The sequence below is a fragment of the Camelus ferus genome, chromosome 7 (assembly GCF_009834535.1).
Source record: "Camelus ferus isolate YT-003-E chromosome 7, BCGSAC_Cfer_1.0, whole genome shotgun sequence".
NCBI lineage: Eukaryota > Metazoa > Chordata > Mammalia > Artiodactyla > Camelidae > Camelus > Camelus ferus.
In genome coordinates this window covers 63,562,264-63,581,165 of record NC_045702.1, presented here as the reverse complement: position 1 = coordinate 63,581,165, position 18,902 = coordinate 63,562,264, and the positions used below count along the sequence as shown (strand labels likewise).

The following is an 18,902-nucleotide window of genomic DNA, read 5'->3' as shown; positions in this document are numbered from 1 at the left end:
AGGTACAATTAGTATTAATGATAAACTGTGATAAATTCCCAATCTAGCATGATCTAAATCAAATAATCAAAGAAGGGAATAATCTTATTTTTTAGTACTCAGGAAGGGCTTAATAGTGAATGTTGAAAATGTCCTTTATTAATAGAAAAATCCCTTTTCTGGACTCACAGTTGTATTCAGAATAAAACAATTCACATAGCACATGGCTATCTGATAGCAGGAATCACCTTCCATGAATGATTATGTCCCACATACAGAATTCAGCTACATGTTCACATAATGTTTATGACCTCAATAAAACTTCAGCATGTGTCATTTATCTTCCTGCCGTGTATTACTTCATTGCTCAACCCTCAATCATCTTGGCTTTTAGTAAATTAGGCTGTGATGAGGCCTGGCTTCTTCCCTGACATTTTTGATCCAAACATTTTATGGAGAGAAAACAATCAAGTTCCTTGCCATGTAGGACACAGTGTAGATTTCCTTCATTTAAATTCTAGCAACCCCCTTAGGAGTGGGATTTGGGGATCTGTGAAACCACTGAAACTATATGCAGCGTTTTGTGTACCCATAGATATATTTATTTTTATGGAGGGTAGATCTGTAGCTTTCAATAGAGCTATGAAAGAATCTGGGTCATCAAACAGCCTAAGATCTATTGCCATAAATTTTGTAATGCCTTATAATAAATCTAATGCTGTTGTAACGCTTGCTCCAAAACACTGAGAATAAAGACAATCATCTGTCATTGAGGAGCTGAGCTAATTCATTTTTTTCATCACACTTCCTGGCTTTTATGGACAGTTGTTTACAGAATTAGATTTTTTTCCCCAAGGCTAAGCAGGGGCTTGAGCAAAATAGATATTTTGATCATTAGTTGTAAGGGAGGGAAAGACTGGAAATAAAGGTCAATGAATGCGTTTGGATATTGGTTACTAACTACTTCATTCCCTTCTTCCTTCCTGCCTTATAGTTGAGAGCTGGCTATGCAAATAATCATTACTTAATAGTCTTGAGTTATGGAATGTTACTTTCTGTTTTTTGAGTATGAAAATTCTAGATTGTCTCTCAGTGAGGTCAGTTAAGGACTCTGCTAATAGAACATAGCTTGGAAATATTTGTGGCTTGGAGCCAGTTTTGTGTTTGTGCTTGGCAGTGTAATTAAGACTCTACCCTCAGAATCAGGAGAAGCTGTTTTTTATACACTAGTGGCTGGTTTTTCCCAAACCTTTGAAAGTGTCTGTAAAGTACAAAGAACCACATGGATTGTGACGTGCTAATATGCCGGTTTCTGATTTGATTCCCAGTCTGTGCCTCTCCACCCTCCTCCCCTCAACCTTTCTTTCTTTCATGTTTATGTGCCTATGTGTGTCCCTTCTCTTGAGGAAGAAGACTTGGTTGCTTTCTGGCGATTTGCTTTAAACAGAGACGTAATGAAGCATGAGAAGAAGATGGTTATTTAAGTGGAAGGGAGGACAACTGATATGAAATAGCAGACCCCCAAGTGCCCTTTTGTCTGCATGCCAAGATTATTCATTGCCAAAAAACAAATAGTAAATGTGTTATGTTGGAGCAGTTTCCCATGCTACTGGCTCTTTATTTCTAAGCCTTAAAACCTGAATTATGTCTATGCTATGCCTGTCACTCTGAATCTGGTTTCATTCCAGGCCTTTTGCTAAAAGCCATTTTGTTTTTTTTCCTGTAAGTTAGGTAAAACGTATGTATTTTTCCCACTTAGAGAAAAGTTCACAGGGCACTGATTTTTGCATCATCAGTGACCTTGATGCTGGGTATTCAAAGATCTGGAAATGGGACTGGAATTGAGTCAAGGCTCAGCTGCACAAAAGAGCAGTACAAATATTAACCCATAGACAGTAGCAAGGAGGCAGGTGGCAGTGATTTCAGGCTATTTTTATACCTCATTTACCATCCTGGGGCAGTAGGGTAGTAACTAAAAACTAACGATCCCTACACAGTGTTACAATTTCCAATTTTCTGTTTAAATAGCCTCGGGCAATAAAAATATTAATGAAGACACTTCTGCATTAACATTGGCGGCAACTGATGGAAATCAGAGCTCTCTGTGTTATGATTTACTGCTCTAGGTCTCCAGCACCGTGGCGATGTATGAATATACTGTGCAATTTGAGAACTCATCAAGAAAGATAGTTTGGGAGTTAGAGATTTGCTATATATAAAATAGATACATATATAAAATAGATACAAGCTTATATTATATAGCCCAGGAAACTATATTCAGTATCTTCTAGTAACCTATAATGAAAAAGAATATGAAAATGAATACGATGTATGTATATGTATGACTCAGCTATTATGCTGTATACCAGAAATTGACACAACATTATAAACTGACTATACTTAATATATTTTTTAAAAAAAGATATTTTTTGGTATCTTTGTCTTCCTCCGTGAAGGAGGATTTAAGCAGAGGACTCAAACTGGACACTGTCTTGTGTATAACTTCCCTTAATTCTTGGATTTTATAGCTCTTTGAAAGTCAAGGCATAGGAAATCATCTTTAAGCTTCTAAACCAAAAAGACTTACCATGTACTGAAAACCACATTAAGAGAAGCGCAGATGTGAAAAGGAGCTTATCTGTGTAGTTCCTCCCTTGTCAAGGAGTTCCTGCTCTATCTGTCGAGGTCATTGCTCTAAATAAGCTTTATATTCCTTTAGAGAAGTTCATAAATATGTTTAGAGTGGCATTTGTTTTCTGAAGCAGAAGGTCACTTGGGATTATTTTAAGGGATTAATTTTAACATAGGGTGACTAAGTTATCTGTAGCTAATAAATATCTCATCAAGACTGTGGTGCTTTTGGGTGGGCACCCTCTATAGTGGTACCACCTTGTATCAATTACAGTGCTCCCCAACACAGTGTGTGCAGGATGATTGCGTGTCAGTCTCTCCTGTTATCATCTTTTCCAAAGCTAATTAACATATTAACTATGCTTGTCAAAATGTGGGGCAAATCATTTATAAATAAGCCTGTCAAGTATAATGAGATTGCATATTAAATCACCCTTTTCTCTATTACATCTCTGATTTAGAATTAAAATTAATTTATTTAACATTGTAGCAGCTGGGTGGTTAGAAAAAAATTTCTGTACCATTCTTGATATATAGAAAGATATCTGCATCAAAATTGATTTTGCATATATCAGAAAAGAAATTACCTATTTATTGAGTATTATAAGGCCATTTAGCATTGCATTTTTTAAAATAAGCCTAATCACCATACACTTTGGCAGTATACAGTGTTCTGCCATCATCCTTAACGATCTTTCTTAAACCAAGGAAACTTATATAATAAAACAAGGTTTCCTAGGACTCAGGTTTGTTTACTAGTGTTTACAGAGAGAAAAATCATAATTGAATCCTACTCTGGATAAACCTACTAAAATAAATTTGTTCCATAGAAGGTCCTATCTTGAGTAATTGAGTAATAGTAATAATAATAATTGATTCTTAAGCAATAGTAATAACAATTATAGCGACAGTGGATACTTTAATACGCAAACTATTCTAAGCCCTCTTACGCATTTTTAATTACTTACCTACTGTTCTATGGTACAGTGAAAGAAAACAAAACCCAGAGAGACTGAATAAAATAGTAAAAGCTGTACAGTTAGTGAGCAGAGCCAGCATTCATACTCAGGGCTAACCCACTCAAAGCCCCTTCTCCGTACAACGTATTACATAGTCTCTTAAGATGATTTACAAGAAACTGTTTTTTTTTTTTTTTAGTTTTACTAGTAAAGTGATTCCAAAACACAAATCAGTAAATTCCTCTTTCAGACTTTACATTATGCTCTGAGTCATGTTGGATCCTTTGCATGCTACCAATAAAGTGGGTGGCTTTCATTCTCACATGACAGCCTTGTGGACCGCCTTTCTCCCCTCACATCAGTTTTCTACATTACATAGTTTTATTCAGGGAGGACTTTCTTTGAAATACACTTAAGACATGATTCATTGGATTGAGTACATTTTCAATGCCTGTGCTGGCGTGTATGCTCCCAACTCCTAATCATTACTCATTTACTTCTGCTAAAATGAATGAGCCCATTTTAAAAAGAATTCTGGTTAGAATGAGAATTTGAGTTTATGAGCTATATAAAGTCATCTGTCTGTCAACATCATTTACACATTTTCTAATTAATCAGTTCATAAGACCAAGGAGGATTCAAATTTGTCACTGTCAAAAGTAACAACTCTTTAAGAGCTTTTGAGAGCTGCTCAAATAATACGTAATCTGAGTGACTTATTGGTGTAGCCACTGACAATGCAATGGAACATGACAACGAAACACAGACAGTCAGAAGGGCATCTAGGGGGTTGAAAACAGCTCCTGGTGGCAGCCATGGTTTCTGAGCCATTCCCACCACTGATAAGTCCCTTAAAATTAGAAAATTAGAATGATGTAGATGATACCATCCATACCAGGATACCTTTCAGTGTTAATAGTAATTCTGCTAGGACAATAGGCATAAAACAGGGATTTAACTGTGACATATGGTTGCCTTACTTATATGTGGAGCAATAATTTGCTAAATGCTAGTAGTCAGAAGAGACGACGCACTCGAGTGCTAAATTCACACCCAAGGACTGCAGGCTACAAACTCAAATTCCTTGCAGAAAACTTCTGTTACATTGCTTAATAACAAATTATCTCCAAAAGTACAGTTCTCTAATATTAGTTTATTATGGCATTATAGAGTGGTTGCCAAAGTTGCTGAATTTAGTTATGGCTTTGGAATGCTGAAGGGAACCAGTTCCATTATTCTATCAAAAGCTTAGCATGGTTATGATCTTTACATCCCATGTTGTTTATCAGTGTGTGTTTGTGAGACAAAGAGTGTATGTTTGTTTTCAATGGATATATTTGGCTACTTATTAGTGATAAGTTAGTTGACTATAAATATATAAAATGAGACTTTGTATGTAGTCTTCACTAATAAATATTTCAAAAACAAATAAAAATTCCCATTTTTTTAAATCAAAGTTCACAAAGTAATTGGTTACCTACAACTGTTTTTTGGATAATTTTTAAATAGTCAGTCACAATGACTAAAGTTTCATGATACTAAGATAGCCCTTGGTATACTCAGCTGCCTCCCTGGTTCATGAGAATAGCAAGAGATGGTTAAATGTGAAATTCTTCGAGAAACATAAGACTCCACAAAAGTTGAGAATAGTGTTCTTATTGGCTTTTAGTATATCAGTCAGCCACACTAAATATCTTGCATTTGCATTAATGCACAGCATCAAAGGGTGCTATAAGATACGTCAAAGAAAAAGAAGCTGCTATATTTGGCTTTAGGGAGATTAACATACTGTCTTTGTCTCCAGAATTAGAGCAAAATTTTGGAACAAGATGTTCTCACCTTACTCTGTGTGGGGTATGTGTGTATGTGTAATTTGGAAATAAATTAGTACTCAGAGTTTAGAGAACATTGGATGTACACTAGCGCCTTATATGTTTTAAGTTGGGTATTCATGTAGAAATTGATTCTCTGATCATGTAACTAACAGTGGTTTGTTGTGTATAAAGGAGGCAATCCTGTGGGAAAAAAACACATTGAAAGCCTAAAGTAGGTTCTGTCTCTGCCACTCTTTACCTGTGTGGACTTGGTTGACTAAATCCCCTAACTATCTTTATCTTCAGTTTCCAAATCAGAAAACCTGTATAATTAAACTTATTTCAGATATAATCAGTAACTAATAGATGCCACAACAGTAACAATAACAAAAGTAGTAATTTCCTGCCTCACCCAATATATTCACCCTCTAGCCTCTTTCCCAGAAGCAACTACTACTTTCAGCTCTTTTAGGAACTATCTCCATAGGTGTTAAATAATTGTTTATGTTGCTACCTATTAATTTACTATTTTAGGCATTACTACTAAGTAGAGGTATAGTAGACAAGGATTTAACTTCATCAACTTTCCCCCACACCTCCTTCATCTCATTCTGTCAGTATTTTGAATATTAATATGTAAATATTACTCATGGTGAAGTCAAGTAGTATTCATGATTATGTATGCTTTCTTGTATAACCTTTTGCTTTTCCTGGACTTTATAATTGTCTCTGATTTGTTATTAGTTTAACTGTCTTTGTACCTACTGCTAATTATTTATGGATGTAAAGGATTTGTCAGTTACATATGAAAAGTATTTTCCAGATGCTCACATTCATCAGCAAATCTAATTAATCCCATTTAATTTCTTGACATCTCTCTTACTCAACCTTTTTCTTGAAACTTTCTTCTCTTGGCGCTCTGATTTCTTGCCTAAGCACAGCTGAACATCTGTCATCTCAGGACTTCCATTTACCCCTCTCCTGTTGTAAGTCCTAAGATAGTTATTCTCTTTTTCCCTCCAAATCTGTTCTCTAACCTCTTCTGCCCTGCTCTGTGTCCTGGATGGCTGATCCCAAGGGAATACATCCCCCAAGCTGCCTTAGCTACTGGTTTCCAGTTGTGATCAGGTAATGGACAAGTGGGAGGAGACAAAGATTAAATATTCATCCCTACTTCTTCCCTGCTTTAGTCCATATCTGGGGGAATGACTAACTACAACTTTTGTGGGGAAGCCCCTCTTTCATGACTCTGTCAATAGATTTCAGTAATACTTGACCTTTCTAATTCTAGGGGCAATAATGGCTTTTAGTCTAAGGCCGATAATGGCTTCCTGCTGTTGCTAGCCTCTTAGTGTTTTACTGTGTCTTATTCGTTCCTTTACGCCTCTGTAAGTATTAAATTTATTAGAGTTTTTTCTGGGTTGGATTCATTTCCTTTCTACTTTTACTGATTATAGATTCCCAGTTTCTTGTATTCTTTGTCTTCCTCTTTTAGTTTCCTAAGAAAGAATTCATTAGAGATGCAAGTTTTCAAATTCTTAGTTTTCTGAAAATGTCTTTATTCTGCTTCTACACAAGATTGATAAAGTTTAGGTGAATATATAATTAGGTTTTTTTTCCTTCAGAATTCTCATTCTATTACTGCTGAGAAGTCTGATTCCATTCTGGCTCACAATCATTTACATGCCGCCTCCATACTTTCTCTGTGGAAAGTATTAGACTCTTCTGTCTATCCCTGGTATTCTGAAATTGCTTGATAGTGAGCTTTGGTTGTGTCTTATCTGTTGGTGCCACAGAACAATTAAGCAAATTTCCAAATTTCTGTTAGTGCCACAGACCAATTTCCAAATTTCTCCAGTAGAAACACAGACCAATTAAACATTTTTCATTTAATTTCCCTTTTTCAACTTTGTGTCTCACCCTACTGTCACCTTTTTTTCCTCAGTTTGAAGCCTTTTGGATTTAACGTCTCTAGAGAACACTCAGTTTCCTGATGGTGGGTTGGGCCGGGAGATGGTCAGGGAAGGCTGATGGGTCAATTGCTTTGGACAAACTTTCAATCCTCCACCCTATTTCCGGTTGTCAGACTCACCTTCACACTTTCTAGAACCTGCGTCTCTAAAGTCTCTTCTTAGTTGTTGTAGGTAAATACTCTGACTGTAACTTGAAATTGTAACTGCCCATGGTCTGTCTAGATTGCCACACCTTCATCCACATCTTCTGAAAAAAGATCATCTCTCATCCTCTTATGCTGGTGGGTGAGAGCCAAACAAAAACAGCACAGTGCAAGCAGGAGCTTTTTGACTGCCAGCATCTCAGTACAGTGGTAGAAATTTGTAATCCTTACCATTTAACTGTTAGGGAAGTAATGACAGCTTTATTTATGAAAACAAACTTGAAAAGAAAGAGAAATGCTTTTTGACAAGCTTAGTGATGAAAGGGAATAGAATGTGAATTGACAGTTCTTTAAAAGATAAAAATTTTACATGATTTTATACAAGTGATTGTACAAAGTAGTTCTTTTGAATCAATGGCATATGTGAATCCAACATAAGCTTGTTATTAAAACAAGTGAAAGCAATTAGTGAAACTCTTTCAGCAAATGTTCCAGTCAATATTGTTTCTAATCCAGTGAGTGAAAAGGTAGACTGTCACCTTATGTGTACAGGGAAGCTATGATGCTTGAATGGAAATGTGATTGGAGAGAAGCATGGAACTTGTGTAAACATTGTTGTTGGTAAAGAGGTTTGAATGTCTACTTCATACTGTTCATTGAAGGACGAGAGTGGGGACTTCTGTGCTGTTGTGACACTTGTGAATTAATTCTTCAGGACACTGCATTGTCTAGAGTGTACTTTAATTAGGAATCACACTTTCATTTACCAGTATTCTGCCGTATGCATTAATATAATGAATATACTAGTAGCTTTCTTGATTTTAAACACTATATTATGTAATTGATAAACTTAGATTTTTTTTTTTTTTTGGTTTAGCTCTTCAGATGTAATGTCTTTAGATTTCTATTGCTAAAAGGTATCATTTTTTAGTGGAAAAAAAGAAATAGTACAATAATTAAAAAGCAGTTAAAGTCAAACTTAACTACAATAGCCTATCAGTGGCCAAGAAACAGCCTGCTAAATTCCATTAAAATGTAAAAGGAGCACTCAGTGACCTTTCCGTGTCATTGGTTGTGGGTTGGGGCCACCTGAGCCACTGGTCCTGCGCCGAGATGCTTCAAAGCCTTAAGAATGTTTGAATCCCCATGAAGCCCTACTGTACCCAAGTTTATCAGGAGATTTGGGCAGGAATGGGGATGGTGGGCTTCATCATTTATAAAGCCAGGAATGCTGACAAAAGAAGTAAAGCCTTGAAAGCTTGCAGTGCCTTTTCATGGTCACCATCAACCAGCTTAACATGGATGGAGCGTTGGTCTGGCTGTGTTTGTTGGGAACGTGGAGCATCATGTTGACTTGTAGACGTGCCGCTGCCCTCATTCATGAATGAGTGTACCTGTGAGATCAAAAAATACATGTATAACAAAACTTAATCATAGTCTATGATAGGCACTTAGTAATTACCAAGGACAGAATCTGAGTAGCTTCCTATTTTCTCATACATAAGTGGTTGTTCATCTTTTGCTGTGGCATTTTATATTTCTCTGATTTCCATATGAGACAGTAGATTCTAAGAATGAGATGCTCACATAATTGCATTTTCTGTAGAGCTTGGCCAGACAGTTCTATTTCTCATTGGTAATTCAGTGGTTCTTCTTTGATTGCCAGCTTTTACCATGTTTGCTTCTGAAAATAAAATATATTCATAACCTAATGTAGCCTCGACAAATTGAAAAACTGTATTATATCAACTATATAAATTTTCATCTGTTTGTCATATTTAATCCTAACATATTTAATTTAGAAACTGTTTCAGAATTTTAACAACCCAGTGAAATCAATTTATAGTTTTGTTATACTGTGGTTTTATGGACATTTTATACCCCTGCACACATACCCCCACCCCACGCCCCCAGTCTGAAGGTTCTTGGTTATGTTGCTCAAGCTAGCTGGTTAGTGGCAGCACGGAGGGGTAAAGCACCTCTAGAATCCCAGGGCAGCCCTCTTCTCACTAAGGTCTGTCTTACACAACATGATTATCTTTATTCATTCATTCACTCCACAAAAGCTTAACAAATTTCCAAGGTTCAAGAGTGAAAAAGACCTAGTAGTCCCTGTCCTCAAGCAGCACCCGCTAGTGCTGCAGCATTACACAACTCCAGGGGGCGTCATTCGTATTGTAGTCTGTACCTATTATCTAGTCTATACAGCCACATTCTAGGGCAAGTCCTTGAGAATATGCCAAAAAGCCCACAGACCTCACAAAAAAATGGACAATGAGGATTTATAATGGGAAAATCTTTGCCTTCAGGTGTATCATATGTTATCTAAGATGGCTGTCAAACTTTTCGCTGTCAGATAGCATCCATCGAGTCATATATCTTAGTGGTTCTCTTTCCAACATTTTAAACCATAGTCCGTCAAAGCCCAGTTACGCCGTTTGATGACTAGAACTAAATATATCAACCTAACACTATAAATTGAAGTTTAGAATTCTCCTTATGGGAAAGTAATTCACATGATGATTTTAGCAGTGATTTGTCTTTGTGGTATACTAGATATGATGTCTCTAACAAGATTACTAGAATGCATCATTTGCTTTGATCTTTAAGATAATTACTCATGAACAGTTTTTTTCCTAATTCTCCACGTTATTGCAGGAGGATTAATACATTTGCTGGGAGAAATCTTATAATATGACTTCCTTGTTCTGCATCAGCTGTCATATAAACAGAAATTAAAGATGTGCAAGGCTTATTAATTTGTTTTTTCTTGTCCTTCCTGGTCTACAGATATTCCTTGGAGAAGTGCTTTCAGTGGTAGCATTTTACACGACTAATCAAATGGGACTTCTCTCTTCCTTTATTGTTCCATAGTACAAGAAATAATACTTCTCTGCTGTTCAGTGAAACATTTTGAGCTTTACATTTTTTTCCTTTATGGTGGTCCTCATTAAGGGCCTTTCCTATTTAAATTTTTGTGTTAATCGTTACTGCTTTGCATATTCCTCGTCTGAATATTCCCAGTTATCTATAACCTGTGGCTGATATCTTTTAACTTTCTCTCTGGAGGTCTTCATTATCTATGGGAGTCTGTTTTCAATTTTCAAGCATTCTTTAACACTGAAAACCATCTTATTTTCAGTACACTAGCAATGGTGATAGACTCTAGTTTTAAGGAGAGTTTTGATTATTTTCCTGCCCAAACTGAATTTTGAAGACTTGATTTTGGGTTTGTATTTGTCCTTGTTAGCATTTGTGTCATCAGGAATGAGAACGAATTTGCCATCTCTATTTCTTCTTTTTTAATCTGACCAGACCAACTAAGTAAAGACACTTGTTCTAACTGGGGAGGAGACGTGGTATGATGAAGGGCTCACTGGCCCAGGATTCCGAGTAACAGTTTCAGGTTCTGGGACTGAAACTAAGACATTTAAATGTGTAATACAATTTCCTTACATGTAAAAATCAAAGCATAAAGTCCCTCTGTCTCTAAATTTTAGCAGTCCAGTAATTTGTACTGCTGAACCAGAGGTTTCCATGGAGACCGTTGGAATTCCTTCAGAGCGACATAAATGAAGTTAAGGTTTAGATATTTTGGTGAAGTGACTGAACTGATTTTTTTCTGGTGTTTAATTTTGTATGATGATATTAGTTCTAACTCAAATTCCTTTCTCTACTGCACTCTCTTATATGCATTCCTCAGACTATGGAATCATTCATTCATTCATTTGAAAGATGTTTATTGAACACCTGTTTTGTACCAGGCATCAGGTTAGGTCCTGGGGCTTATAGAGATGAGAAGAATCCATCTATGCCTTTAAGGTCAGAAGGAAAAACAGCATAATAAGCTAACACAGGTATACAGTTAGTACAGTGATGGCTCAGAGGTGACAGTGATACATTTATCCTTGGTGGATGGTTGAAGAGAAGTAGAGGATCAGGGGAGATGTCACCAGGTGGCAGTTAGTTGGGCTGACTCGTCAAAGGCATTTTTGAAAGTTGACAGAGCTAGAGGAAGGACATGTAGGCCATGCCGTGGACAAAAACTAGCCCACCAAGGGGTGAACAAGCTGATATTTGTAGGTATGGGAGGACAGAGTTGAAGAAGCAGGTTGGGAAAATGGAGAGGGGGGAAGGTGATTGGAAACCAGGAATATTTAGGAATAGTTGGGATGTGACAACATGAGAGTGGTATTGGAAGGGCAAGGGCTTCAGATGATTCCTGGATTTCTGGGTAGGTAACTAGACCAGGGAGCAAAAAAACAGCTTTCCCATGTGATTGAAATATATATATATACACACATATATACTTTATACATTTTCTATATTATAAAATATATATAATTTATATATAATATATAAAATAAGTTGTATATATATGAAGTGTATATATACATATGCACATACCCACACTAAAATATATATATGTACTGAGATATATGTATACTGAAATACATACCCTAAAAATACGTACATAGATATGTGCATATTAAAATGTACAAGCAGGAATTAACATTGTAACCTAAAGCACTCGTGCCAGCTAGTAGTTTAAGGTGGTTAGGCTTCTTGATCTTTCTGGCAAGTCGTACTTTAGATGGGGACACTGACAGTAGGCTCCCTCTCACTGCCTGGCCCCTCCTCCCCAGTCAGCAGCAGGCCGCCCTGGGCCGTGGCGTTATTGAACCTCTTTAACTTCTGGTACTTCATTCTTCGCTTTTGTTTGATTTTTGTTCTGATATGCTTAGTTTGTAAGTACAACTCTTCAGAGGTATAGTTTTCTTTCATAGACTGAAAAATAAATCTTAAAGTTTCCCCTTACATAAGAAAATCTGTTGTTTTGAATTGAATGTCTTCTGAGATGGGCTTTTACCCACAGTCTAGTGTTTGGATTGGTTTTGTTTTCGTTCCTTGAGAGCTAAGCACGCCATAGAAGTATTTGACTAAGATATATTGTGCCTATCTGTGCCTAATGAAGCACTAACCACAGCAAATGATGAGTGACAGTTTAATCAATTCAGTTCCTTCAGTAGTCACCAAGGGCACATGGAATGTAATTTTTTAATCTTTCACTTTTCAAGTACTGCAAATGCCAACGTGAAAAGATCACATCTGTTATGTGTAATAAATTTTCTTGCAAGTTTAGCCAAAAAAAAATTTTTTTTAAATTTTAGTCCTTTAGAAGCTAACCTCCCAGGGAACAAAACTCTTTGGTCTATTTGTTCTATTTTACAAATATATATATTTGTAACAGAGAAAAGTGAGATAAATAAATGGCCACTTAGTGCGTCAAATTGCACTAGCTTTAATTGCATAATGGTGTATTTCAGTGAACCATGGCTAAATAAAATTACCTATTAGGCTAATTAATGTAGAACCTTTCTGAGTTGGTATTGCATCCCTATGTGTTAAATTTAGATTGTGTTTAGCATTTAATCTAACTTATTTTTGTTAGTCTGCTGTTTCTTTTTGGTCCTCTTGGGTAGAACTTGGATGCATATTTAGAGAATTAATCGGAATTATAAAACTCCTTTCAAAACATAATTACCTGGATTCCTTTGGATTCTTGCTCCTCATTTTCTGGTCTTGTGACCAGCAGCATTGGCATTGCTTAGAAGCTGGTTAGAAATGCAGGACCTCAGGCCTCAACCCACATTTAGGTGATTAGAATCTGAATCCTAACAATGATAACCTTTTTTTTTATTCCCCTGCCCCTATATAGCCCCTCCTCACTTCCTTCTCCCAACTGGTAACCACTAGTTTTTCTTCTGTGTCTGTGAATCTGCTTCTTTTTTGTTTTATTCACTAGGTTGTTGTATTTTTTAGATTCCACATTTAAGTGATATTGCACAATATTTTCTTTCTCTGGCACTTTTTCTTTCTTTCACTTAGCATAATGCCCTCCAAGTCCATCCATGTTGCTGAAAATGGCAAATTTTAATTTTTTTATGGCTGAATAGCTTTCCATTGTTATATACATACCACATCTTTATCCAGTCATCTGTTGATAGACACTTAGATTCTTCCACACCTTGGCAATTGTAAATAATGCTGCTGTGGACATTGGAATGCATGTATCTTTGAATTCGTGTTCAAATATTCTTCTTTTGTTTCTTTTCAACCATTTTAAAATTTAAAAGCCATTTTTAGCTCAAAAGTTGTATAAAAACAGATACTGGGTAAGATTTGGTGCATGGTCCGTAGTTTGTGGGCCCCTGTGTATTATTGCATGTTACCCTTGCCCCCACCCAGTAGAGAGAGGGTTTATACTATCATCAGTCCCATGCATTGGCTACCATGAGTGGGAAAGAATGAAGTGGCTTTACAACTAGTGCTTCTGTCCTCAAAGCTGTTAAAATAACTGAGTTCTCCACTCTATGTACTCTACTGGTGAGCTTTGTTCACCATGAGTATTAGGATACAGAAGAAAATTGAGAACTTCTAGCCTAGGAATAAAACACAGACTTCTTAGAGTATGGACTCTGACTCTCTTTTTAACTTTTCCTTCCCTTTTCCACTCAAAGCCATAACAATAGCACTTGGCTTTCCCAAGATTTCTCAGTTGTTGGCTCCTGTTTTCTCTGCCTGGAAGCACTGTTCTCCTTCCTGGCTCCACCACATCATTATCCACTGGGTTCCACTGGTGCAGGTCCTTCCTCCCCCCGACATTGAGCTAACTAAGCATGACCTCTCGTGCTCCTTTGATACCTTATCATGGGAATTATGTAGAATGTTTTAGAATTATTGTGTTTATAACATACATATTTGAAAGACGTGTGAGAGACATTTTCCCCTAATTGACACCAGTCCTAAAAGTTTATGTGACCATACCATACCAATAATAAGTAAAGCTGGGGAAAAAAACAGTTTTCCATACCATCAGGAAAAAAAAGTCATCATTGTGCTAGAGGAACAACTAAATTATCTCTGTGTTCTCTTTATAGAGAAATATATTACAGAATTTTCATGGAAGAGGTAATTGAATATTACCAAAACTGTAGAAAGAAAAGTATTAGGAAGGGTGTCAGACCATTAATAAATATATTGTATTATTTTTCTGAGTTACATATTATTTGCCACATTTGTTAGCTTTAAAAATTTATGATTTCTTTTGATTAATGTTTCTCATCCTAAATTCACTTTTGTACCCAATTTTTAATTGATAATTTTGTATATTTTTCATAATGAGAACTCCCAAATTGTATGAACTTCAGGACTAAAAAGTGGCCTGTCTCTGCTTATAATGACGAAAAATTATCAATTCTGCTTAAAATCTTGATTTGAATCATAATGAAAGAATATTTACATAGCTGTGGCATAAAATAAATTAGTAAATTTTAAGATCGAAAGAATTAAAGGTGTGTGAGCATGAGTGGGTGTTTTATATATTACCTTGCCTGGTAACTAATCCTAAAATAAGAGTCTGAACACATTGCATCCTGTGACACCTTTAATTGGGAGCTTTTATGACCAAATTCTTATTCTTGAAAAATTACTAAGTGATTGATAATTACACAATGATTCAAATTCCCCAAAGAAGCAAATTAAAGGAGATGTTTCCTGAAATAAGATTATATATCATAAATATAGAGTTTAAGTGGTTGAATTCTTTGTCAGTAAACCACTCAGGGCAGTCATCTTAATCCATCAATAGAGAGGTAGCACAGGGCTAATGGAGGGTAGCAAAGAAAAAAGAAAAAAAAGGAAAGCAGGCAGTAGTCCCTCCATATTAAGTTGAAGGGCTTTTTATTGCTGCTTAGCAATAAAGAAACTCCAGTAATAAAGTATTCTGCTATGTTAAGATGCTGATATATTTATACTTCTACTTTTTTATTTGTTGTGCTTTCTCTCTCTTTTTCTAAATCCTTTAAACATAATTCTCTCAGCTTCATTAGTATACCCTCAAGCATCTTTGAAAAATGACAGCATAGGAAACATCCATTAGAAATGAGAGTCCAAATCCCTTAGCCAGCTAAGCGGATAAGAGCCTACAGAAATGCTATATCATCTCATTCCGACTGAGTAGCGTTGCAGCATAGATTTATCTTTTAAATTGTTCTAAGTAACGAATTATGGAGATGTTATGGACCAAGCACAAGTAGTGGTAAAAGAATTTCCATAAGTAGTTCTGACAGTGTAAAAGGTTACCTCACCAGCCGCTTGGCAGAGTGCACAACGTCGGTGGAGGTGGCTTCTGCTGAGGGTCTTTGCACTCACAGTTGCAGCTTGTGGTGGGAGAGACTGAGGTCAGAAGGTAGAGAATAAAGTTCACAGTCTGAATAGAAAAAAAGGAAAGTACTGGTAGCTATTAAAGAGTCAGGATATTTTATGTCAACTTAAATAAGGAGACAGTAGAAATGTAGGTCAGTAGCCTTAGAAAAGAATTCTTGGTATAAAAATGTGAAAAACCACCAAATTGAAATTTTAGACCTAACTAGATATCTGAAGCCCTAATATTTATAAGAATATCATTGCATTTTAGTATACCAATAAAGTAATTCTTGATATCTGTTGTCTCTCAAATCTTTTAAAATTTTTTATTATTATTACTATGATTTTTATACTTTTTTGTTAAAGTACACCTGATTTACAGTATTATATTACAAGTGTACAACATACTGTTTCAATATTGTTATAGATTATATTCCATTTAAAGTTATTACAAAATAATGGCTATATATCCCCCTGCTGTACAATATATCTTTGTTCCTTATTTATTTTATACATAGTAGTTTGTATCTCTTAATCCCATACCACGATCTTGCCCCTTTCTTCTCCTCTCTCACACTAGTAAACACTAGTTTGTTCTCTATATCTGTGAGTTTGTTTCTGTTTTGTTATATACATTTGTTTATTTTATTTTCTAGATTCCACATATAAGTGATAACAGAGTATTTGTCTTTCTCTAACTTATTTCACTAAGCATGATACCAACTATGCTTAGTGGTCCATCCATGCTGTTGCAAATGGCAGAATTTATGGGCATACTGGACTGATCTGGTGCACTGCTCCCTTTGGCGCCAGCAGTGGCCACCCTCATTCAGATGCTATTTCAGCTGGCTGGCTCCATCTCTCACAACCGCGCACTCCCCTGGACTGTGGCAGCCCTCACCCTAGTGTGGAGCTGCATCACGAAGCAAGTGGGGCCAGAATGAACACTAGGCTCAAGCTGGGGCGTCCACATGAAAGTGGTCACAGGAAACTGGCCAGAGTCCAGTGCAGTTTCGATTGGCTCTCTTTGCCTTGTTTTGAGGGTAAGCAAGTGTGTGTGTGCGCTTCACAGGTAGACTCTAGGTTTCTTACAGTCCTTCTGTTAGTCGTGCTGGTTTTCTAACGAGCTAAGAGGACTCATCTTTCTTCCTGCTGTTGGACCCCAGGGCTGGGGTGCCTGATATGTGGCCCAAACAGCTCCCCCCCCAGGGAGGATCTCCCTCTTCTTCTGAGTCCCCTCCCAGGACACAAGTCACAACCTGAACACTTCTCTTCCTTTCCTACTTAATTCTGTGTGAATCTTTCTTACAGGTAGTACAAAAGTCTTCCTGCGGGTTTTATGTAGTTTTCAGTGAGAATTGCTCCACGTGTAGATATATTTTTGATGTGCTTGTTGGGGGAGGTGAGTCCCATGGCCTCCTAGTCCGCCATCGTGATCTTGATCTCCCTCTTATCTGAAAAGGAAACAGCTTGTGTTAAAACCCATCACCCTAGAGCATTGATTTTGAAATTAATTCTTATTACTAAAATGGAATTATTTTTTATGATATAAGGTAGCTTTTGTTTGTTTTCAGTCATTTTGACTCTGTATGCTATTGGTATTTAATTTGGATAAAAATTATATGATGTCATAGAGAGGAGATTTCTGCTAATGTATTACCTCTTTAATTCAAAACATTGTTTATGTACAACTGGGGCAGCTATAGAGAAGTAAGTTCCTTGTCTTTAACCTACAGAGGGCCTGAAATAAGTTAAATACATAAGGGTTTGCTCACCATAAATTGAATGTGAGTGGAGCAATTGAAGAAGTGTCCCAATATGTTTATGATTTTTTTAGGATACTTTCAGGAAACATAAACCCATTCAAGGTAGAGCCATTTTTTTTTAAATCCTGGAGAATTGCTGGAAGATAGAGAGATCTAGCAAAAACACTGGATTATCTGAGCATTGAGGCCTTCAGAAAGTGGGAACCAGATCAATTCAGTGAGTTCCATCTGTAGGAAAGTGGCCATTCTTGCTGGTTCTCTGCTATTAATGTGACTTATCCCATCTACATATGTTAGTTTCTTTCTGTCCTGCTCCCAAGTGACTTGATCTTCCAAACTTCCAGCAGAAGTATCTGATTGGCTCTCTGCCTATGCTATGGATTGGATGTTCCTGTTGAGTTAGGTGCAGTCTTCTGTGGTCTGGGGGGAGGTCTCCTGATATGCTGACCTGCCATGCTAGGTAAGAACTGTGAGCATGGGAGGCTAAGCTAGGTGAGGAAGTTAATTACAATAGATGGCCAATATGCTGAATAAGAGCTTAACAAACTCATAAATGGAGGTGTCCTGTCTGGCAGAATGCTCATGGAAGGCTTTGTAATTAGATTACAGAGGTTGGGTTGGATTTGCATGTCAAGAGCAAATAGATGAAGAAAAAGGGAATTCTAGGTAGTGGAGCAATTTGAGCCAGGTTGTGGCAGTTTATGCTTGGCCTGTGGGCAGGTCACGCTGGCTTAGAGATCATCAGTGTAGTTGCCCTAAATCACCTGAGCAGCCCGAGTCAATGCCTGGCCTCCAGCTGATTGAAACAGTCTCCGAGGTTTGTGTTCAGATCATTTGCATTTTCAAAAAGTTCCCCAAATGATTTTGGTGCAAAGAGAGATTTGAGCCTTCGACAGCTAGAGAAGACAATACATTATGAATTCGTGATATAGGGTTGGAAAAAGATGTAGAGCAGGACTGTGGAGGGTTTCTGTATCAGGCTAAGGAGTTTCTTGGCTGTGTCCTGTGAGCCAGGTGAAACCAATGAGGTTTACATGTTATTGGTTTCCACCACTTTCTGAGCCTAGTATAGCTGCATCTATTTGGAGTCCTTTCTGGGCAGTAGACAGAGAAAGGGAAGTTACGGAATCTCGGTACGTGTGGTACAGCCCTTTATACCCATTGAGAATATTATTTATTCATTGTTCCTTTCCTGTAGGAGTAGATGTTCTAATTCCAGATTTAGTTTTCTAAGCAGAATATATTGAAATTTTTGTAACAATTCTTCCTTCTCTCTTTAGGGGAGTCGGCTGTATCTTTGTTGAAATGATCCAAGGAGTTGCTGCTTTTCCAGGAATGAAAGACATTCAGGATCAACTTGAACGAATATTTCTGGTAAGTTCTTTTCAGAATGCTTCTGAGAAAAATTGGTTTCGACTGCATCCCTTGG

The 18,902-nt window shown here is 36.9% G+C and overlaps 1 protein-coding gene across 7 annotated transcripts in view; it reads left to right on the top strand.

Moving 5' to 3' along the window:
- CDK14 (cyclin dependent kinase 14) overlaps window positions 1–18,902 on the top strand; it is a 556,073-nt gene that overhangs the window by 360,914 nt on the left and 176,257 nt on the right. For all 7 annotated transcript variants that reach the window (XR_004321561.1, XM_032484028.1, XM_032484029.1 and 4 more), the window contains one exon: window positions 18,754–18,847. Coding sequence is in view for 6 of the 7 variants with exons in the window: in XM_032484028.1 (XP_032339919.1) it covers window positions 18,754–18,847 (94 nt within the window). In the remaining variant the exon portion in view is untranslated. The remainder of the gene's footprint in view (window positions 1–18,753; window positions 18,848–18,902) is intronic.